Genomic DNA, 19195 nt, shown 5'->3' on the forward strand with positions numbered 1-19195 from the left:
CAGAAAGAATGCTCCTGCATTGTGGCTCTTTTATTTTTTCCTATAAATAATTAATTTATTCTTCTTTCCTTAAATTCAAAGCCCAATAAGACCACATTTTTTTGTGTTCTGATGTGTAAAAGCTTAGAAATTAAATAAGGTGTACTTTCTTTTTCACATGAATATAAATTACTTGAGAATTCAATAATCAGGCTTGGCTACATGCCATCAAACCATTAATTCTGAATACATCTTTCCCATCATTGCTACGTCTATGATTATAAGCAGAAGCAGACAATTGTTTCACCTTTATTCCTATATTATCACCAAGTCTAAATATGGAACACGTATAGAAAGCAATAAGCACAGACGACTCAAGTTTCATTGAAATGCAAATGCAATTTTATATTAAAAGATAGCAAAGGGATAATTCACTATATCACACAACACAGCTTGTTAGTACTGCCATGGAAATACATATACAGTCTTTTAATATTTACACATCAAGTGACAAAGAAAAAAAAAATCATAAATACCTCTTTTTGTTAACTTTACAACAGCTATATGTGACCAGTATTTCATACGATAAAAGAGCACTATTAAATAACTGGCATCTTCCCTATCATTTACAAGGCTTGGAAACACAGTGGTTAAAATAATCCAGCAAAAAACAAAACAAAAATTGTTTTTCTCCAGTGAGTAAAATTAATAAAAAGTCTATAAACGGTCATGAAATCCCTTTGTACAAAAAGACTATACAACTCAATAAACGCAATATTAACAGAAATGTTTGCTTATATCTCATGATAAAATCTGTACAGTTTTGAGCATTCCTGCAGCAGAGTTGGAGGGACTGTGAGCCGGATAATTGGATACTGGGTCGCCATGACACCCTGCAGGCCGACTGTCAACCAACCGTCAGAGGCTGTAGTTACATAGCTGCCAAGACCCTCTTTCATTGGCCTCAGTGCTTTGTCTAGCAGCAAATCAGCAAGTTGCTGAGCTTGTAGCAGATACTTCAAAATATATGTTTCTCTAACGTCTACAAGATATTCGTCAGTATAGCAATATAGTATATCCTTGTACGGCATTTCAACATCAGAAATGTTACTGTAAAGTTAAAGCAAAGCACAATATTTTTACTTGTATTAATACCATTCCTCAGTGACATATTTCTAAACTAACCCTCACTGCCTTGATGAGGTCAGACATGCAGTGTTTCTAAATTCCCCATATGTTAGACTGAAGTGAGAATGCATTATAGTATTACAAATCTAGAGCTGATGGATTAAAAAGCTTAAATTACAAACCTTCACCTTGAGTGGATATTTTTGGTTGCACGTGCCGAGTTTTAATATTACCTATCTCAATGTTCTTCATTACGCCAGAGCGTGAAAGTGATAAACTGAAACTGTGATTATGTCCTAAAATCAATCGATTCAACAAAATCATTAACCCAACCATGAATCTTTAGAAAATTTTCCCAAATGCTTTTTTAACAGAGCAACGAATTTTCAACATCGCATTTCTAAACTTACACGTTGTCTTTAAAAATGCTGAATTATTTCTATTTTCACATAATAATGAATTAAATAAAAATGTTATCAGGGTCAATATTATTAGCCATAATAAGAACTGACCTTTTAACTTAGCACAAACCACAATGTGCTTTTACTTTATGTTCAAAGCTGGTAAAATCAATTAAAAGAGCATTATCTCCAAATTTATACACAGTATAGAAACTTAAGGAAGGGTTTCAGTTGTCTCTTTAGAAAACATCAAGTCAAAAACATAATAAATCAGTTTAAATGTGAGAATACACAACAACGATATGAAACACTGCTCATGGTGAAGAACAACCTTTAGTAGATCGAAGTGAACGTTACCGACCGGCCTGCACAAAGGTCTGACTTGAACCACACCTAAAAGTTTGATGGGTGAACTTAAGATGAAGGTCCATACCAGAAGGCCATAAAATCTGGAGGAGCTTGAGAGCTCTGCCAAATAAGGACAAAGGGCAGGGATTCATCAGGAGAGGTATCACAGACCTGCTGAAAACTACAATAAGTGACTGCAGGCTGTTCACGGAGGATAGAAATTTCGACCGTTTTTTTTTTTTTTTTGCTTTTGTAGAATAATTTAATTTCTGTGTGCAATGTAAAATTATTTAAAAATCCACAATAAGTCTTGAATGTTAAAAAAAAGCTGTGGTAAAAATTCTTTGTTTAACAGCATTTGGGAAATACTTCTAAAACAATTTTTCATAGAGGGAACTAATTGGTCCTCAACTCTGTTTTTTTATAGAAAATTGGGATGGTTTCTTAAATAATGTATAATAAACACTCCCACAGTGAGAAATAATTCATTGTTCAATTTGTTAACATCAAAGAGCTTTTCATTCAATAATAAGTGCTAGCATAGTTAATTATTTACCTGGATGAGAAAACCTCACAATCTTTTCTTTCTTCATTTTAGGGGAAAACCCAATTATAGATATGCGGAATGACAGAAATCTTACTGTGTTTGGCACAGAAGAACTCCAAGAAACCCTTTTCTAGACCATGGAAAACAACTCCCTGCATGGCTGAACAGCAGTAATGGTTACGTTAGAAAAATGTCATTAACATTTTAAACCCTCAGAGGTAAATTAACAGAGTGATTGAAGTGTTTGGCGCTTCGGCTGTCACTTCATCAAGGCGTCTGCTGCAATGCCCAAAGACCAGAACTGACTGAGTCACAGCCTAAAAACAACAAGCTCCTTTCAGGTTACTTTTGCAGTGGATAAATGAACTATGAGAGAGCATCCGCTACACTAATTTCTTGTTTTTGGAGGCAGTAAAATGAGGAAACAGAAGCAAATGTCATTGTGAAGGCAAGTCAGTGAAGTTTAACACGACAAAAATCCCAGATTTATGATAAATCTCTATGCAAGTGTTAATGGAGAGAAAGAGAGAGAAGCATGGAGACTCTGAAGCCCCAACCCTTTGGCACTGTCATAAATACAACCGGGTCCCACTGCACAAACTTCTGACTTAACACTCATTATTCTGTGGAAGTCAGCAAACCCACTCAACAAGAAAAAACGAAAGTCCATAAATAGAGTTCATAAAGACGAGTGGCATTAGAGAGACTGTTCTGTGGAATATGTTGTTTTAGTTTCATCCCAAAATATAGTTCACAAAAATGCAGGTGAAGTTGTACACAGAAGCGTCGGCATCCTTTAAAGGCTCCAGCTTAAACTTGTGTCTGTTCACGTCCTCCCTGGAGTCCATTGCCTTCTTATTCCAGCATGCTCCTCAGTTTATCACGTAGCCTGAAGGCAGCAGCACTCAGGCTGCTGTTGGAGGACTGAACTGCATGTGTGTACAAGTAGGACGGAGCCCAGTTTCAAAGACAGATGTTGTGTTTATGTGAGCTTATGTGTCCAGCCGGGTTCATATGTACTAGTAGTTTACATATGGAACTGTTACTGCATTTGTACCGATTTATACCAGCTCTAAATACGCGTGTCTGGATGTGTGTATCAGGTATTGATGGTTGAGATAAAGCACAGAGGAGGCAGCGCACCACCCTCACACCTCACTCTCGGTGGAGGGTTTGCGTATGGAGGCCCAGCCGGTGTCAGGCAGGCTGTGCTGGGCGTGACGCTGCGGGGTGATGGCTGAGGGGGTCAGGGTGGTTATGGAGGAGCACTCAGACGCCTCCTCCTGGAGGAGCTGCTCTGTCTCGCCGTCATCTAGCGAAGCGCTGCTGGCCTGCAGGGACACGGTGTCTGTGCGCATGCAGGTGTGCAGGCCGCCTCGGGACGGCTTGATTTGTTTTAGGTCGTCCCAGTAAAGCTCATCGTTAGACAGGAGACACACCCCCTCCACAATGCGGATCTTCTCTTTGGTGTAGTCTCCGTCCACTCCACCCTGGACAAGGACACATGATCAGCGGGTCAGAAAGACTGCGTCTTTTTCAGAAACAGAAGCTACTATGAGACTTATTGTCTTTAGTACATTTTGTTTCCAGTATACTTCCAGCGAGCCACTAAGCTGTCAGGGAAAACTACAGTTTTAGCCACAAAAACTTTCAGTTGCAACCAGGTAGTTTCACAACACTCAGAACAAAAAACACAACTCATGCCTCAGATGTGCTCGTCTTCCTCTTTTTTTCTTTGCTAATACCATGCTTCCTCTTTAAGTTATTTTTTTCCTTTTAGACTGAGGTGATCCATTTATAATGTGGAGTTAACTTCACTGGGTTACTTTCTGCCACAAGAACATGGAGGTTATGTTATTGTTTGAGCAAATAGAGCTGTTTGTCTGAAACTGCTGTTTTTAATCCATGTGAAAGTTTAGTAACAAATAAAGAACTATTTATAGATTTTCATACATTATATATTGAAGGGGCAGTGTAGGGACCAGTTTGACTGGATGTAAGGTCAGAGAATCCAAAGCATTAACACAGTATGCTTGTTTTAGGGGCCTTACATACCATTTATGATATCTATGCTGCTGTTTGTCTCTGCTATGACCTCTAAATAAACAAAATACTAACCACTACTTTTGCCATGTTTATCAGTTTGTTTACGCCCTACAAATTTGGCAGCTCTATCCAGACTGAGTTCTTTAATGCACCCCTCTGGTGAAGTCATTCGGTAACAAGCATAGTACACAAGCAAGTCTGTAAACAATTACACAAACTAGTTGCATACGTGAGCTTAAAAAGTAAGTACATTTTCAACCTTAGGGCTCATTTATGCTCACTGTGCGTACATAAATAGGCATGTCCATATGAAATGTCAAATATCACTGCTCACATACTCCGCTTGTACGTTATGTTGGTATGGTTGTAAGGCAATACATGGCGACAGCAGAGATCATGATAAAGAACACTCAGAAAGAGACATAAAAAAGGCCGAGCAGTAGACGGTTCAGCTTCTTCCTTCTGCTGGTTGTACATGAGCTACATTAAGCAGCACTGCCCCCGTGATGGTGATACGGCTCTGTTTAATGTGTTTGGGTGCACAGATCTCTGAAAACCTTCAGTAATATGCACATAATAAGGATGTTGTTCACATGTGTTGAGCTCACACCTGTAACTAAAAAAGGCAAAAACTGCAAATGTATATCCTTCTACTAATTATTCCTTAATTTTGAGAAAATGTAATTTTATTCTAGACTAAGAAGAATTTGAGAATGAAGACTGGAGTTACAAAACCAGTCAAAAGTTTGGACACACCTACCCATTAACTTTGAATGAGCAAACTGTCCAAACATTTGACTTCTGTATAGTAGAACTGTTTACATGGTCTTTTATGGTTATTTAAAGGCTTCACTGTTAACCATAACACTGAGGGCATTTTAGCTAATTTTGCATCTCTATATTTAGTCTTGTTTCAGAAGATTTCCAGATAATTCTATAAATAGTTTTCACAGTAATTGTTAATGTCAGTGCACAAAAAAAAAAATAAAAAATGGGCAAGCTGATCACAGAACGCCGCAACTGCACTAAGAGGTTTTGTTAATCTTGATAGCAGCTTTCATGCAGTGAGAGAGAGAAAAAGAGTTAAGGGAAAACAAAAAAAGAAAAGAAAAGACAGTCAAAACAGATGAAACAATTCCTACATGCTGTGCAGCTACCTCTCCTCAGGAAAGTGGATCAAAATATAAAGGGAGAGAGGGAGTTGTAGGGATGAGAGAGCTGCAGTGAGGAAGAGAAGAGGAGGGAGGAGAATATGAGCGCTGGTGTCCTGCTCGTTTTGTAATTTCAGAACAATCTGATCAGGAAGAAAATGAAGTTATTCATCTCCATGGTTATCTGAGATACAACTAGGCAGTCTGTGATCATCACTAAAATCTTATGGATTCACCATAAATCCCTTCATTCAAACAAAAAAGATGTGTTGCTTCTTTCTGGTTTTTTACCTCTTTCTTATATCGAAGCTGGTTGTATATTGGAGGCTTCTGTGACGTTTCGATCTTCACTTCTTGTGTCGATGTTCGGTACGAGGGGTTACTGTAGGTCAGATTGCTCACTCCCGGGTCTGCAAACTTTGACTTTTTATGTCTGTTGATGGACAAGAAAACAAAACGATTATGCATCAAAATTCTGTTTAAACAAAGCCTGTCAGAGAGTTGAGCATCGAGCAGGAAACTGACCTGTAAATAATCAAAGCAGCGATGAGGATCAGAATCGCCAGGATGGTGAGAACTCCACCAATCACATAGCTGATATGAAGTCCTTCTCCTGCAACGATAACACACGTTAAAGACGAATGCGTCCATGGAGCAAATCGCGAAGCTTTCAATCGTTACAGACACATGGATTAAGCTTGCATTCGTTTTACATTCAGCAAATATATAAAAAGTAAATTCACACTTCATATTTGCAAAGAATTATAAGAGTTTTCTGAAAACTATCTTTGCTGTGATTAGAACTTTAATCATATTTAATTTCATATCAAAATTTAAAACTTGAGCTGTTGATCAACAGTCCCTGCGTAACTTGTCCAGAACTCTGCTGCTCGCATTGTGACCAGAACCTCCTTCATCCATCACATCACCCCTCTTCTACAGCAGCTTTACTGGCATCCGGTTAAACATCGCATCAGCTTCATAATCCTTCTGTATACATTCAAGGCCGCCCACCACCTCACCCCTCCTCATCTGTCCGCCTTGGCCCAGATCAACACGCCCTCCCTCCGCCTCGCCACCTATGGGAATGGGGCACTCAGCTGTTCTGCTCCTTGGTTCTGGACCTCTTTACCACTTGACATCAGACATATCACCTCCCGTCCTCTTTTCATATCCAGACTCAAACCTTACCTGTTCAAAGTTGCATACTTCATATAACATCCGTCATTCTGGAGCACTTTATTTATTTTATCTTTGTTTTATTTTATTTTATCTTGTGCTTTTTCACTTGATTTTGTTGCTTGTTGCGCTTGTGTGTTTTAAATAAAATGTATTATTGTTGATTTTATAAGTTTGCCTTTTTAATGTGGTTGAGCTGATAATGACTGATTAGAGGAAATCAAAAAAAGATAAAGCAGACTTTATTTTACTCTGCCACAGTCAGTCATTTTCAGATCTAACAGTCAGAAAATAAGAACGCTGATTACACACAGATTAACCTGATCCATGATTTAGGCTGGTTTAGGCTTTTAGAGCAGAAGGCTTCGCGCGGTTTAGTTTGGGCTAATTAACACTGCTGGTTGTAGTGCAATTGTAATGTGAGCTGAATGGATGATTGAGCTGCTTTTATTTAATTTTCACAAACAGGCTTCAGTTCACCTGATCACCTCCATGCGTCTCTGTTTCCAGAGTTTCCAAAAAGATTTTCATGCTGTATTTTCCCATTAAGCTGAACCCATTCCAATTTTGCCACTGAAATGATCTCTCTCTTTTTTATTTATTTATTTTTTTTTTGTAAAAGCTGGGGTTGATGCTGTTGATAGCCACAAGCTCTTAAATAGCTGGCTAACACACTTTAAAATTCTTCCCCTCACATACAAAACTCTCCATAACCCTTGTATATGTCATAGTTCTATATTTCCAACAAAGCCCTTGGACTGAACCAAGTTTACAAAGTGATAAGTGAGATGTTTGCGTACTAACCGTGAGGAGCCGTCACCACTGTGTTCAAGCAGCCTTCTGTGTTCAGGTTCTTGTCAGTGCAGCTGTAAAGAGAAAAGAAACCCAGCGTGAAAATGTGCAAAATATACAGACATCAGTTGTGGTGATCTTAGAAACAATAAGAGATTTCACACATATGAATGCTATGTTGGTTTCACTGTATTTTACTTTGTTTCTTGTAAATAATAAAATAAGAAACAACAGAATTTAGTCTAGATCAAATGCTGCTGTTTGAAACTGACCATCAGCATTAATGGCAGCAGAACATTAAAACAGTCGGCTCAGAGGGTCGTGCAGAACAGAGTTGTTTTATTAAATGAAACAAGCAGACGTACTTGACCAGTGAGGGTCCTCTGTGTGGAGAGTCTGTTGGGGCTTTGGGGATCTTGTTGGGAACTGCAGTGCTGCTGGCAGGAGCGGTAGGAACGTAACCTGAAACTGATTAATACGTACTGGTCAGAATCTGAACATCCGAGAATACATTAACAATTGTTTTTTGTTTTTTTGTTTCATTTTGTTGTGTTAACTTGCTATAAGATTTACACTGAGCAAATGTCAGTTCTCACCGCAAATTGTGAAAAATAAAACAAATGACTACACAATTTATGGATATTTTTATCTTTTAAAAGCAACACAAATAATTTAAATTTGTGAAGCACAAACATCTCAAACCCTTTGATCAAACTTAATACTAGATGAGCCAAGGCTGCCATTTTGACTCTTTTGAAACATGTATATTTAACTTGAACTTGAAGCCCTCAGAGAGCGCAGACCTCTGTCAAGTCATTGTAATTTTTTGCCAATGACTGTGGGCATTATTTTTGAAAGCTCTAATGGCCAAATTATCACTATCTCCCCATTATAACTGAACAGGCCTTATGATTACCATGACACGAATGATTGAGCATCTACACTACTTTATCATATATGAATTTCTATTAAATTTCCATTAGTTTGTAAAGAACAGAGCCTTGGTTTATAGTTTGTTTTGTAAAACACTGATTATAATTATTATTCTCTGAGCTGTATACTTATGAAGGAAGTTAACTGAAGTTTAAATGTAGCAATCAAATTTACAGCTGGTGGCTGTTTTAGTAGTTATGGAATAGTGGCCATTCTAGTGTAATACATGTGTTTAAAGCCACGTTATTTTCAAGGAATGCACACTATTTTGCAGCACTGGACTATGGTAAGATGTAGAAACGTACTTGTGGAGCAGGGTCGCCCATCTAGTTCATCTGGGCAGGCACACACAAAACTGTTGGTCTTGGCAAAGCAGAGGTGAGTGCAACCACCGTTATTTATCCCACAGAGGTTAGTACCTAATGAAAAGGAAAGAAAATATTCACAACTGGAACAAAACAAAAGCAATATTTTATTTGAAATTAGGTTGCAATAGTTTTTCTTTACTTCATAAAGAGATTAAAGGGACTTCTGAAATTAATTGACATCAGCGCTGTGACACTCGAGTGAAAATTCAGATTATATTCTCAGAGATTATATTAGACTGGCTCAAATAATTAAGTCATGCCTGGTTTATTAATATTAAACTGATCTGAATCAGATGTAGTTTTATGATAACCTAGTCAGCGGTCATATTTCAGACATCCATGTTGGTCTTTGCTGCTTTAGCTTCCCAGCTCACAGAGAAGTTGATAAACAGAGTAAAGACTCTGATTCTTTCCATGTCACGTGGAGGACAACTTTACCTGTTTGTCTGTGAGGAGATACCACTATAATGTCCATGAGGCCCTCCACATTGGCCAGCACGGTTTCTTTGTTTCGGCCATTGTATTTGTCCACTCGCTGGATGGACTTAGTCTGCCAGTCCGTCCAGTAGATCCATCGATCTTGCTGTGAGAGTCGGGAGAAAGGAATTAGAGGGGAGGACACCGGCTTCAACTGGGGAAACGAGGGAGAAGAAGAGAAAAACACCGACAAGGAGCGGGGGGGTGAGAGGAAGAAAGGGAAGGAAGAAAAATGAGGGTCAGAGTGGAAGGGAAGTAGAAGAAATGGTTAAGCTGAATGGATTCAGTATGAGCTGCAGGACGGAAAGACGACAATGAGAATCACACAATGAGCCGATAAGACAAGAGAGCAGGTGAGTGGAGGAGGCAGCCAGGAGGAAGGGTCAGCCCAGTGATCAACAGCAGAGGTGGATTTGGGGGATACCTGTGTAAGGGCAAAAGGATGGGACACTGGACTGACGAGGACTTGACGAAATTTCCCATTCAGGTCTGAACTCTCAATCCTGTCCAAGTGGGCATCCACCCAGAAGATCCTGCAAAGGAAATCACAGATTCATAACTGAATTACTGTCTACTAAAACAGCAACTAAAAAGATAAAATGAAATAAAAATTTTTGTTCTCATTTCTGAAAAAAACAGCTAGTGGAAAAAAACGTTATCTTTACTTATCAGACTCAACACATCGGTGGGAAACAGCTAGCATGATGAAATCCCCAATAATGTTACTAATAATGGTGCTTTAAGCTAACATTAGCTATGTTTGCCATATTAGCTTCAAGCTGCTCAACGCTATTGCAAACTGTTAGCTGTGTTAATGATGGCCTAGTGTCTTTGTTGTGCTGAACAAATTTGCTTTGCCAAGAGCTTTATAGATATATTGCCCCTCCTAATAATTTAAGCATGAAGCTAATGCTAACTCTGTTAACTATGCTAGCTTCAAGCAGCTTTAAGCTAACACTAGCTGTGTTAGCCATGTTAGCAGCAAGTACATCTCTGCTTATCAAATGCTAACAGAAACATAATAAACTAAAAAAGTATGTAACATCTAGCAAGTTGGTACACAAAGACTCAACAGATGTTCTGCAATTCTCAAATCATTTAGAATATTAATTTTAACAAATTACTCAGTATGCTAATATATGTGAATGATGGTTAGCATGATTACATGTTAAAATGGCATGTAAATTCATATATAATAAGTGTAGACGCTCAATCATTCTGGTCATGGTATAAGGGCTTGAAAAAAAACTAATGATCTTTTCAGTTTCTTGGGTCCTAAAGATGTTCAACCTCTTATCTGAAAGGCTCACTAGTTTGGCAGAACTAAAGAAGGCTTTGGGAGCAGTGAAACATCTTGTCCAGTTTCCTTTATTTAATGATGAGGCTCGTTTAGCCAAAAGCTAGCTAAAACCCCAATAGTTAAGGTCTACATTCACACACTGTTAATCACCCTTTACAATTGAGAGGATTTAGCTAATATCTAAGCCATGAACTGAACTAAATAAACTTAATAAACTTACTGGTTTTAAAACTGTCATTGTCATTGAATGACTTGGTTTTAATAACAATATTCACCTAATAACAAGGGGCCGGTTGTTCAAACATAATCCTATCGGATTTCGGTTATCGGGTAGGATCAAATCTTGAAAATGGGTTGTTCAAGAGGGAAATCCGGATTCCAAAATCCACTTGGATCACGTAATCCAATCCTGGTTGTTATCTGGATAAAACCCTCAGTTTAGGGTGTTGAGTAGGATCCGGATAACTTGGATCCAAAAAGAAACAGGATTATCCTGATCCCAACAGAGGGTAGGATTACAAGGTGGATTTCAGGAAGAAACTGCGGTAAAACCTAACAGCTGATCAAATAATAGAACTTTTTATTCGGTGCATATGTTTATATTTGTATTTTGCACCTGACTTGTTTAACCGTTATAGGGATAAAGTCATTAAAATAGGCATAGGCTCTTATTAAGCCTTTCAGCATAGTAAAGCAAGAATAAAAACATGACATCATCATGTCCCCATAAAATAAACCGCCAAACAAATTCAATAACACAAATAAAATACTCAATTTTCCTGTTATTCATCACTGCGTAATCAGAAAAGAACCTGTCAGAAAAAGAAATGTAACGATTTCATCCCTCACTACACATTCCCATCCTTCCCTCATTCTGACAGAATGCCAGAGGGTGGGCCGGTACCGGGCCGGTACTGGACGGGTACTGGACCGACTCAGGTTCGTAATCAACATTGTCAAAGAGAGGGACATTCCGCCTGGTCGCAATGTTATGCAAGGCAATACATGCACGTATTATGTTACATGCTCCGGGTGGTTCCACTAGCAAATAGCTAATGCATGCAAACCGTCTCTTCTACCTGCTGTTCTTCACCTGGCCGGCAGTGCACATTGATTTACATGCTGGAAATCCGGATTTTGTGATCCTGAAAAACGGGATTTTGGACCAGGGTGGATGGATGGATGGATGGACCAGGGTGATCCAATCCTACTTTGCTTTGAACAATTGGGATAAAACATAAGCTGGATTACATGACCCGCCGTCCTGAAAAATTCCCAAATCCGGATAGCTTTTGTCCAGATTAAGTTTTTTGAAAAACCGGCCCATGGGGTTTTAGGTATAAGAAGGTTTGTGCTAGACAACAATATGGAGAATTTTGCTCTGAGGTACAAAATTTTTATGTTTAGTTTATAAACAATAATGTTTATGATTGTGTAATTTGGTAAAGCATTAGCTATCCTTACAGTGACCTTAGACAATGAAACCTTACAATTAAAATTACATGACACCTCTATTAATGCGAGAAGCAGTTATCTCAGATATATTTCATGCTTCATATTCTGACCTTCGTGTGTCGTAGTCTAATGTGAGACCATTGGGCCAACCCAGGTCAGTTTTTATCAAAATCTTTCTGTCCGAACCATCCAAGTGAGATCGCTCAATTTTTGCATCATTCCCCCAATCCGTCCAGAAGAGAAACCTGCAGAGAAAAAGATAACTTTATATCATAATGAAAAATGAAGGACAAAGATTTGCTACAAGTTGACATAATTAACTGCTATTTAATACAAAATGTGTCTTTGTTTTTTTGCTTTTCTTTTAACAGTTTTAATTCTGGTTCATTGACAGTATGTGGTGACATCTAGAGTAAAACAGAATAACTCTTTATTAGCTCTTTCAGTTAATTAATTCTTAATCAAACATTACATTAGTTCTGCAGCACAGAGATGAATTAAATACAGGAGAAAACAAAGAAAAATGCCTTAAAAAATCTATTAAACACACAAAAAGTATTACAAAACATACAAACATAATTCAATATTAGAAAATATTATTTTGTGTATTAAATTTCAGATGTAAATAAACAAACAAGAATAAGGTACACTTATACAAATATGAAAAAAAAAAAAAGCAAAAATAGAGTTACGCTACCTTAACTATAAAATAAGAGCTACTGCACTGTCAACAGGAATTAAACAGTTTGATTAAACAGTCTGAAAACTGCAGAAAGGAGGGAAACTGCAACATCAGAGGTTTAAACTGCCCCTGGCTAAACACCTTGACTTCAGTCTGCACTTCCGAGTGTGTAGGGAAAAAAAAATGCTGGCTGTGTTAACTATTGAAATAACATGGTAAAGTGAAGGGCGAGGAAGCCTATCCAAAGCAAATAAGCTAAATCATTTTTTAAGCAATCATATAGTAGTAAAAGTTAATTTTCGATATCATATTAAATATTTACCTAGAAATCTCCCTAAAAACACACAAGTCAAAATATAATTTGGAATTTGCAGGTAAAGCCAAGTTAACATCCCATTCTTACCCTTTGCTTGGGAACACTGCAATGGCTCTGGGTTCATCCAAACTGTTGTTGATCAGAACTTTACGGCTTGTCCCATCAAGGCGGGCCACCTCTATGGTGTTGCGTCCGGTGTCCGTCCAGTACATGTTTCTGGACACCCAGTCCACAGCCAACCCATCGGTGGTCTTCAGGCCCTGGCTGATCACCGTTTCCATGCTACTGCCATCTAGATTAGCACGCCTTGAGCACATAGTACAACAGAAGTTATAAAAAATATAGGCTTTAGGTTATTGCGCAAATAACTGTCTGTTTGATGTTTAAATTTCCACTTTATCCTGTTATTAATTTGATCAAACATAAATATGAGGATATGTGCCGCCACCTGATGACGTCAAGGGTGACATCAGTGTAGTAAAGTTTTCCCTCTACGCTGTCGTAGTCCATGGAGATGACATTGTGCAGCTCCGGTACAGGTACGTGAACATCAGTATGGTCATTGGTGTCCAGGGAGATTCTGCGCACACTGACACGGTTGGAGAAGAGAAGGTACGTTTCTGGGGAGTCGTCACATGACCTGCCATCTCCCTTGAGCAGGATGCCGGTGGGGCAGGCGCAGGATGTGTCGTTGGTACGAGGCAGGCACAGGTGGGTGCAACCTCCGTTCCTCCTGCCACATTTATTGAAACCTACAGAGACCACAAACAAACAAAAAAAAAAAAAAATGATGCAAGGAGAAACAGGTGTACCTAAAATTGAACACAAACATAATACAACAGATCTCTCTAGGCAGAAACTCTTACTCAGTTCACTTCTCTGAAATAAAACCAACTTCTTGTTCTGTCTCACCCAGTGGCCTCTCCCTGTCCACAGCCTGGATGTCCATCAGGCCTGGCAGGTTGGCCCGCACAGTGATGGTGTTGGCCCCGGTGTTCTTGTCAGCTCGCTGGATGCTGCGGCTCTGCCAGTCGGTCCAGTAGATATGGGACCCCAGTAGGGTTAAACCGTAGGGGTGCTGGACTGGAGTCACAAGGGTGTGGCGATTTTGGCCGTTCAGGTCTGACGCCTCAATGCGCTGCAGAGAAACGAGGTTTACATAAGATCCTAAAGTCTGAAGCCAAGGAGCTATTTTCAGTTTTTCACTAATATGCATTTTTGCATCGTTTTAAATTGGTGATAATTTAACATCTTGTAAATAAATCGGAAACATCAGTTAGGATCTTTACAAGTTAAATAGTTTTTTTTCCTTCTCATGTTCATGTTTCTAATGCATTTGTTTTTTAAAGAACTGGTTAAAATCTCTCTAAACACGACTGGTTCAAACTGACTTTCAATAAGTGTAACAGCAGAAAATCCTTTAATCGTTAGACTTTTTTCCTCAAATAAAATACAGGATTTGAGAAGACAAATACATCTAAAGTCAATACTGACCTCAGTGTGAGCATCAGCCCACAGTAACTGCGACCCAGCAATGTCGATAGCAAGGCCATTAGGCCACCCCAGGTTGTTACTGATGAGGACCACACGTTCGGATCCATCCATTGCTGAACGCTCCAGCTTGGCATGCTCTCCCCAATCTGTCCAGTACATGTAGCTGGAGAAGAAGAACATAATAATAAAGGATGGAAAGGTCAGATGAGCATGATGATAAGAACATGATACAATCTAGAGTTTAAGACATATGAGCAAATCAAATCAGATAAAAATACACAAACTATCACAAGGGCAGCCTCACCCCATCTCATGGTAGAGGGCGATTGCTCGTGGGCTGTCAAGGTTTTGCCAAACGAGAACTTTCCTCATGGAGCCATCCAGGTTGGCCACTTCAATGCGGTTGGTTCCAGTGTCTGTCCAGTAGATCTTCCTGCCAACAGCGTCCACTGCTAATCCATCAGTTGTCATCAGTCCTACAAAGAGAAACAGAAATAAGTAATGACACCATAAATAAGTGGAATCATATAGAAATATGTGTGAAATGTCTCTCCTCCCCACCTGTAGATATGACATCTTCCTGTGCTGTCCCATCAATGTTGGATCTGCTGATTTTCTTCATTGTACTGTCAGACCAATACACTTTTCCTGCAAGAGAAGCCAATAAAACTCAATTTTCTGAACCCCTTGGTCTTTTAAAACAGGTTTCTAGAAGATTTAGGCTACAAACCTTCTTTGGGGTCAACACCAACAGCGATGGTGTTTTTCATGGAGCTATTGACAGCCAAAACCACGTCAGCGAAGTAGGGAATATCCAGAGAAACCATCCTGATGTCTGTCCTTCGAGCAAAGACGAGGAAGCTGCTCATCCCTGCACACACCAACACACATCTCAGAAACCTTCCTGTCAGAGTCAAAAGAGGCTAACAGGTTTTTATATTACAGGAATGAAAGGTTCTTTTTATTTCAGTGGGCTTTTGTTATCATCATTTTTCTTCTTTTATTTATTCTTATCTTATTTATTTTATTTAATGTTACATTCTGACATGTAATATTGCAAACAAAGTGTAGTGGGGATGCTTCCTCTGTTTAAATGTTTCTGTAGGGAGGGTTTTCCATACCAGGTGTGCATGTTTTTCCATCCGTCTGCAGGTTGATCCCTGTGGGACAGGCACAGCTAGAGGCTTTGGGAGCAGGCGCCAGGAGACAGAGATGACTGCAACCTCCATTATTCACCAAACATGGGTTATGCACTATACACACACACACACACACAAACAGACTCTGATCACCCACCGACCTACTTTTGATGTGATATAAGAAGAAAAAAAATGGGAGAAACTGGGGCAAACAAAACACACAAAGTAACAAAAGAGAACAGATGCCAACAGAGAAACCCTTCTGGGAACCGTGGCGAGTCCCTTACGTCACTGACATTAGAGAGGTTTCACTTCGGTTCTGGGCTCAGTTTACCTGCGATCCCCCCGAGTGACAACAAGGATCTTTAATATGAGCTTAGAGCACAGGCAACAAAAGATGTGTTTCCTTTGTCACAAGTCTAAGAGAACACTTGAAATGTGGCACATAGGTGTCAGTGAAAATGTATATCTCCCACATTTCTGTACAGTTACTGTAAGATCATTTCCAAGCAGGGAATTTAGAATATTTTGCTTTTATATAAACTTTTACAGTAAATGTTGAGTACAAGTTTAGATGTTTATTTGATTTAATTTTGTCAACTTAACATTAGCAAATTAGTGCATATTTAATTAGACAATGACTTATTTGCATAAAACAGTGTTGAGAATGACACTATTTTCTGGTCATATCTACTCAGGATTGATGTGACCAATTTTTTTGTTTCTCTTCATATGAAGTGCACTTTGATATGATTGTTGTCTGACTGTTACGTCCTGAAACCACATGCAGACGGCTGATGATGCTACTATATATTAATGTGTGTTATAAATGATGAGAAAGAGAAAAGACATTCTAGTTCTTTCCCTGAAAGACCATTAGTGTGAGACTCCTTCATCATGTCTTCATCTGGTAATAAAAAATATTCTATTCAAGTGATGTTGGATGGACTGGTCGCTGAGAGAAGCAAGCTTCACTAGCTCCACCTTAGAAAAGATCCTGTCTGTGTGATCCAAAGTCGTGGATGTTTCAGATCAAAATATTTTAAAAGGAGAACTTAAAAAGTAAAACATTTCTAAAAAGATAACAAAATAATTATCTTATTGCAAGTAATTAACTAAGGAAGTTTTTGAGAATATATCAGTTGGGTTAAACTTTTAGCAATAAAATCAAGTTCCTATTAAAACATATGGAATAGGCTGAGATATAACATTCCTAATGACCCCAGATTCATATATCTAGAACTAATACTAGAAGAGGTAATGATTAAGGAGAAATAGGCCTTTTAAAAATTCAATCTCTTGTGCCTAAGAAAGCCATTACAAGAAACTGTCTGAAAACAGATCAAACCGGGATGAATCACTGGCTGGACATTATAGAAGAAATAAGCTCAATGGGATAAAAGACAAATTAAAACAGAGCTATATGCTGGAAGATGGGCTGAACATCATCTCGATGTACACTTCTTGGACTAAAATGTACCAAAGACTAAAGAAATCATTAATTAGAGCAGGTGGAGACTGTGGACAACTATAAATATCTTGGCACAGTGTTTGACTCAAGCTTGATGTTTGATGCAAACACGGTGACCAAACGTGCACAGCAGAGAGTCTCTTTTAATGTCTGTAACAGCATGCTGCAGGTTTTTTTTCATCTCGACTCAAAGTCTTTTAACCTTTTCTTTCATGTGCTGGAACATCGGGCTGACTTTTAGGGACAAGAACAGTTAAAAAAAATGTCAAAGTCTGCTCCAAAATCATTGGAGTTCAGCCAATTCAGAGATTTGCAGTCAATTTGGGAGAAGCGTGTGGCCCAAAAAGCAAGAGACATAACTTGCCAACCAAATGATGTTTTATCTTCAGGCTGCCACTTAACAGCTCCCCTCAGAAAAACGAATAGCTTCTCCATGTTCTTCATACTGTCATACTGTGTCTTCTGTGTGAAACTGAATTACCTTTAAAGGATAAATAAAGTTGTCGAAACTAAACTGAAATAAATAGTGTCCCCCGTATGTTTTCATTTTTTGTTATTATTATTGACTCTTTACATACTCGTTTGTATTGTTGGTTTTGTTATTGATCATAAAGGGAAAAATGTTAGAACCTGGTGAAGTTTCATTATGCTTTTCTGTTCAATCACAAACTAAAAATGAACATTTTTAAATAATATAGTCTGCTGTTAAGATAAAACTAAGAAAGACATGCTGCTCTATAACTGTAGTTTTAACACCGTTGATCATACGTGGTCATTAAACCAGAGCTGGAAGTCAGCTCTGAAACTTTGCCCTCATTCATTAATTGATTTCAGTCTTGACTCTTTGCGTTAAAGGATCAAAATTATGCCTAAGCTGGATAAGTGCATCTTAAGTAAATGCTTCAGTTTTCATGGAGCCTGCAGATGTGCACGGACCTGTCTCACGGTGCCGATGGAACATGTGAATGTCCATAAGGTTTTCCAAGTTTTCCGCCAGCGTCTGTCGGCCCAAACCAGTGAGCTTATCAGCACTCTGGATGCTTTTGGACTGCCAGTCTGTCCAGTACAACTTGTCCTCGTGTACAGTCAGGCCAAAAGGGTGAGGCAGTTGGCTGCCAATCAAAACCTGAGTACAAAGCAGTAAGAGTTTTAAACCTTCCTGAGCAGACTGGACTGGTCTGACTTAACTACTGATAAAAAGAAATACTTCCAAACAATTTATTCAGCATGAAAACATTCATTTAACTGAAAAAACAAACAAACAAACTTTTACCTGTCGGTCTGAACCATCAAAGTTGCCAAACTCAATAGTTTTCATGCCTGCGTCGGCCCAGTACAGACGTTTTGTCTCATAGTCGATAGCGAGCCCATTGGGCCACGTCAGGTTGGATGAGATGATGACGATGCGACTGGAAGCATCCATTCCTGCTCGCTCGATCTTTGGGTTGGCACCCCAGTCAGTCCAGTACATGAAGCTACAAACAAAGAAAAACGTAAAGGAGTCTGATTTTCTGTCCAGCTGATGATGTTATTTACTGAACTTTTTTAAATCATCTCACCCTCCAATTGGGTCAACGACAATGTCTCTGGGCCGGTCAAGGTTCTCCCATATCAGGACAGTCCGCATGCTCCCGTCAGCGTTAGACACTTCGATACGATCCGTACCTGACACCCGAAACATGACAAGTTAGAAAAAAAGCAGCCACACGGTGATTGTGTGGGAAATAATGCATATAAGAATACATAAAAACAGGTTGTTTACCAGCATCAGTCCAGTAGAGTTTGCTGGTCACCCAGTCAATTGCCAAACCTGCTGGGCTCTCCAGACTGGTGTCCACCACCACCTAAAAAACAAACAAGAAACAAAGATGTGAATCCTTCACATGCTTAGATTACTTCCTGAAATAGAAATATACCCTGACACATGCATGAAATTATTATTTAATTTGGTTTAATGCTGTTCTGAGACATCCAAGGAAGGCATTTAAT

The 19195-nt window shown here is 38.9% G+C and overlaps 1 protein-coding gene across 2 annotated transcripts in view; it reads right to left on the bottom strand.

Moving 5' to 3' along the window:
* Positions 1-2149: 2149 nt before the first annotated feature.
* lrp4 (low density lipoprotein receptor-related protein 4) overlaps positions 2150-19195 on the bottom strand; it is a 133131-nt gene continuing 116085 nt past the window's right edge. Inside the window, exons 18-38 of one of the 2 annotated variants that reach the window (XM_041987194.1) lie at positions 18969-19050; positions 18766-18871; positions 18480-18681; positions 18143-18332; positions 15718-15849; positions 15327-15467; positions 15158-15244; positions 14901-15072; positions 14597-14759; positions 14015-14240; positions 13551-13854; positions 13190-13408; positions 12215-12349; positions 9774-9882; positions 9311-9503; positions 8810-8923; positions 7937-8039; positions 7584-7645; positions 6126-6213; positions 5892-6033; positions 2150-3893 (exon numbers count right to left, since the gene is read on the bottom strand). In XM_041987194.1, coding sequence (XP_041843128.1) covers positions 3552-3893; positions 5892-6033; positions 6126-6213; positions 7584-7645; positions 7937-8039; positions 8810-8923; positions 9311-9503; positions 9774-9882; positions 12215-12349; positions 13190-13408; positions 13551-13854; positions 14015-14240; positions 14597-14759; positions 14901-15072; positions 15158-15244; positions 15327-15467; positions 15718-15849; positions 18143-18332; positions 18480-18681; positions 18766-18871; positions 18969-19050 — 3312 coding nt within the window. In that variant the 3' untranslated portion in view covers positions 2150-3551. The remainder of the gene's footprint in view (positions 3894-5891; positions 6034-6125; positions 6214-7583; positions 7646-7936; positions 8040-8809; positions 8924-9310; positions 9504-9773; positions 9883-12214; positions 12350-13189; positions 13409-13550; positions 13855-14014; positions 14241-14596; positions 14760-14900; positions 15073-15157; positions 15245-15326; positions 15468-15717; positions 15850-18142; positions 18333-18479; positions 18682-18765; positions 18872-18968; positions 19051-19195) is intronic. The other variant, XM_041987203.1, reaches the window with a different exon arrangement.

The sequence above is a fragment of the Melanotaenia boesemani genome, chromosome 1, assembly GCF_017639745.1.
Source record: "Melanotaenia boesemani isolate fMelBoe1 chromosome 1, fMelBoe1.pri, whole genome shotgun sequence".
NCBI classification, from domain to species: Eukaryota; Metazoa; Chordata; class Actinopteri; order Atheriniformes; family Melanotaeniidae; genus Melanotaenia; species Melanotaenia boesemani.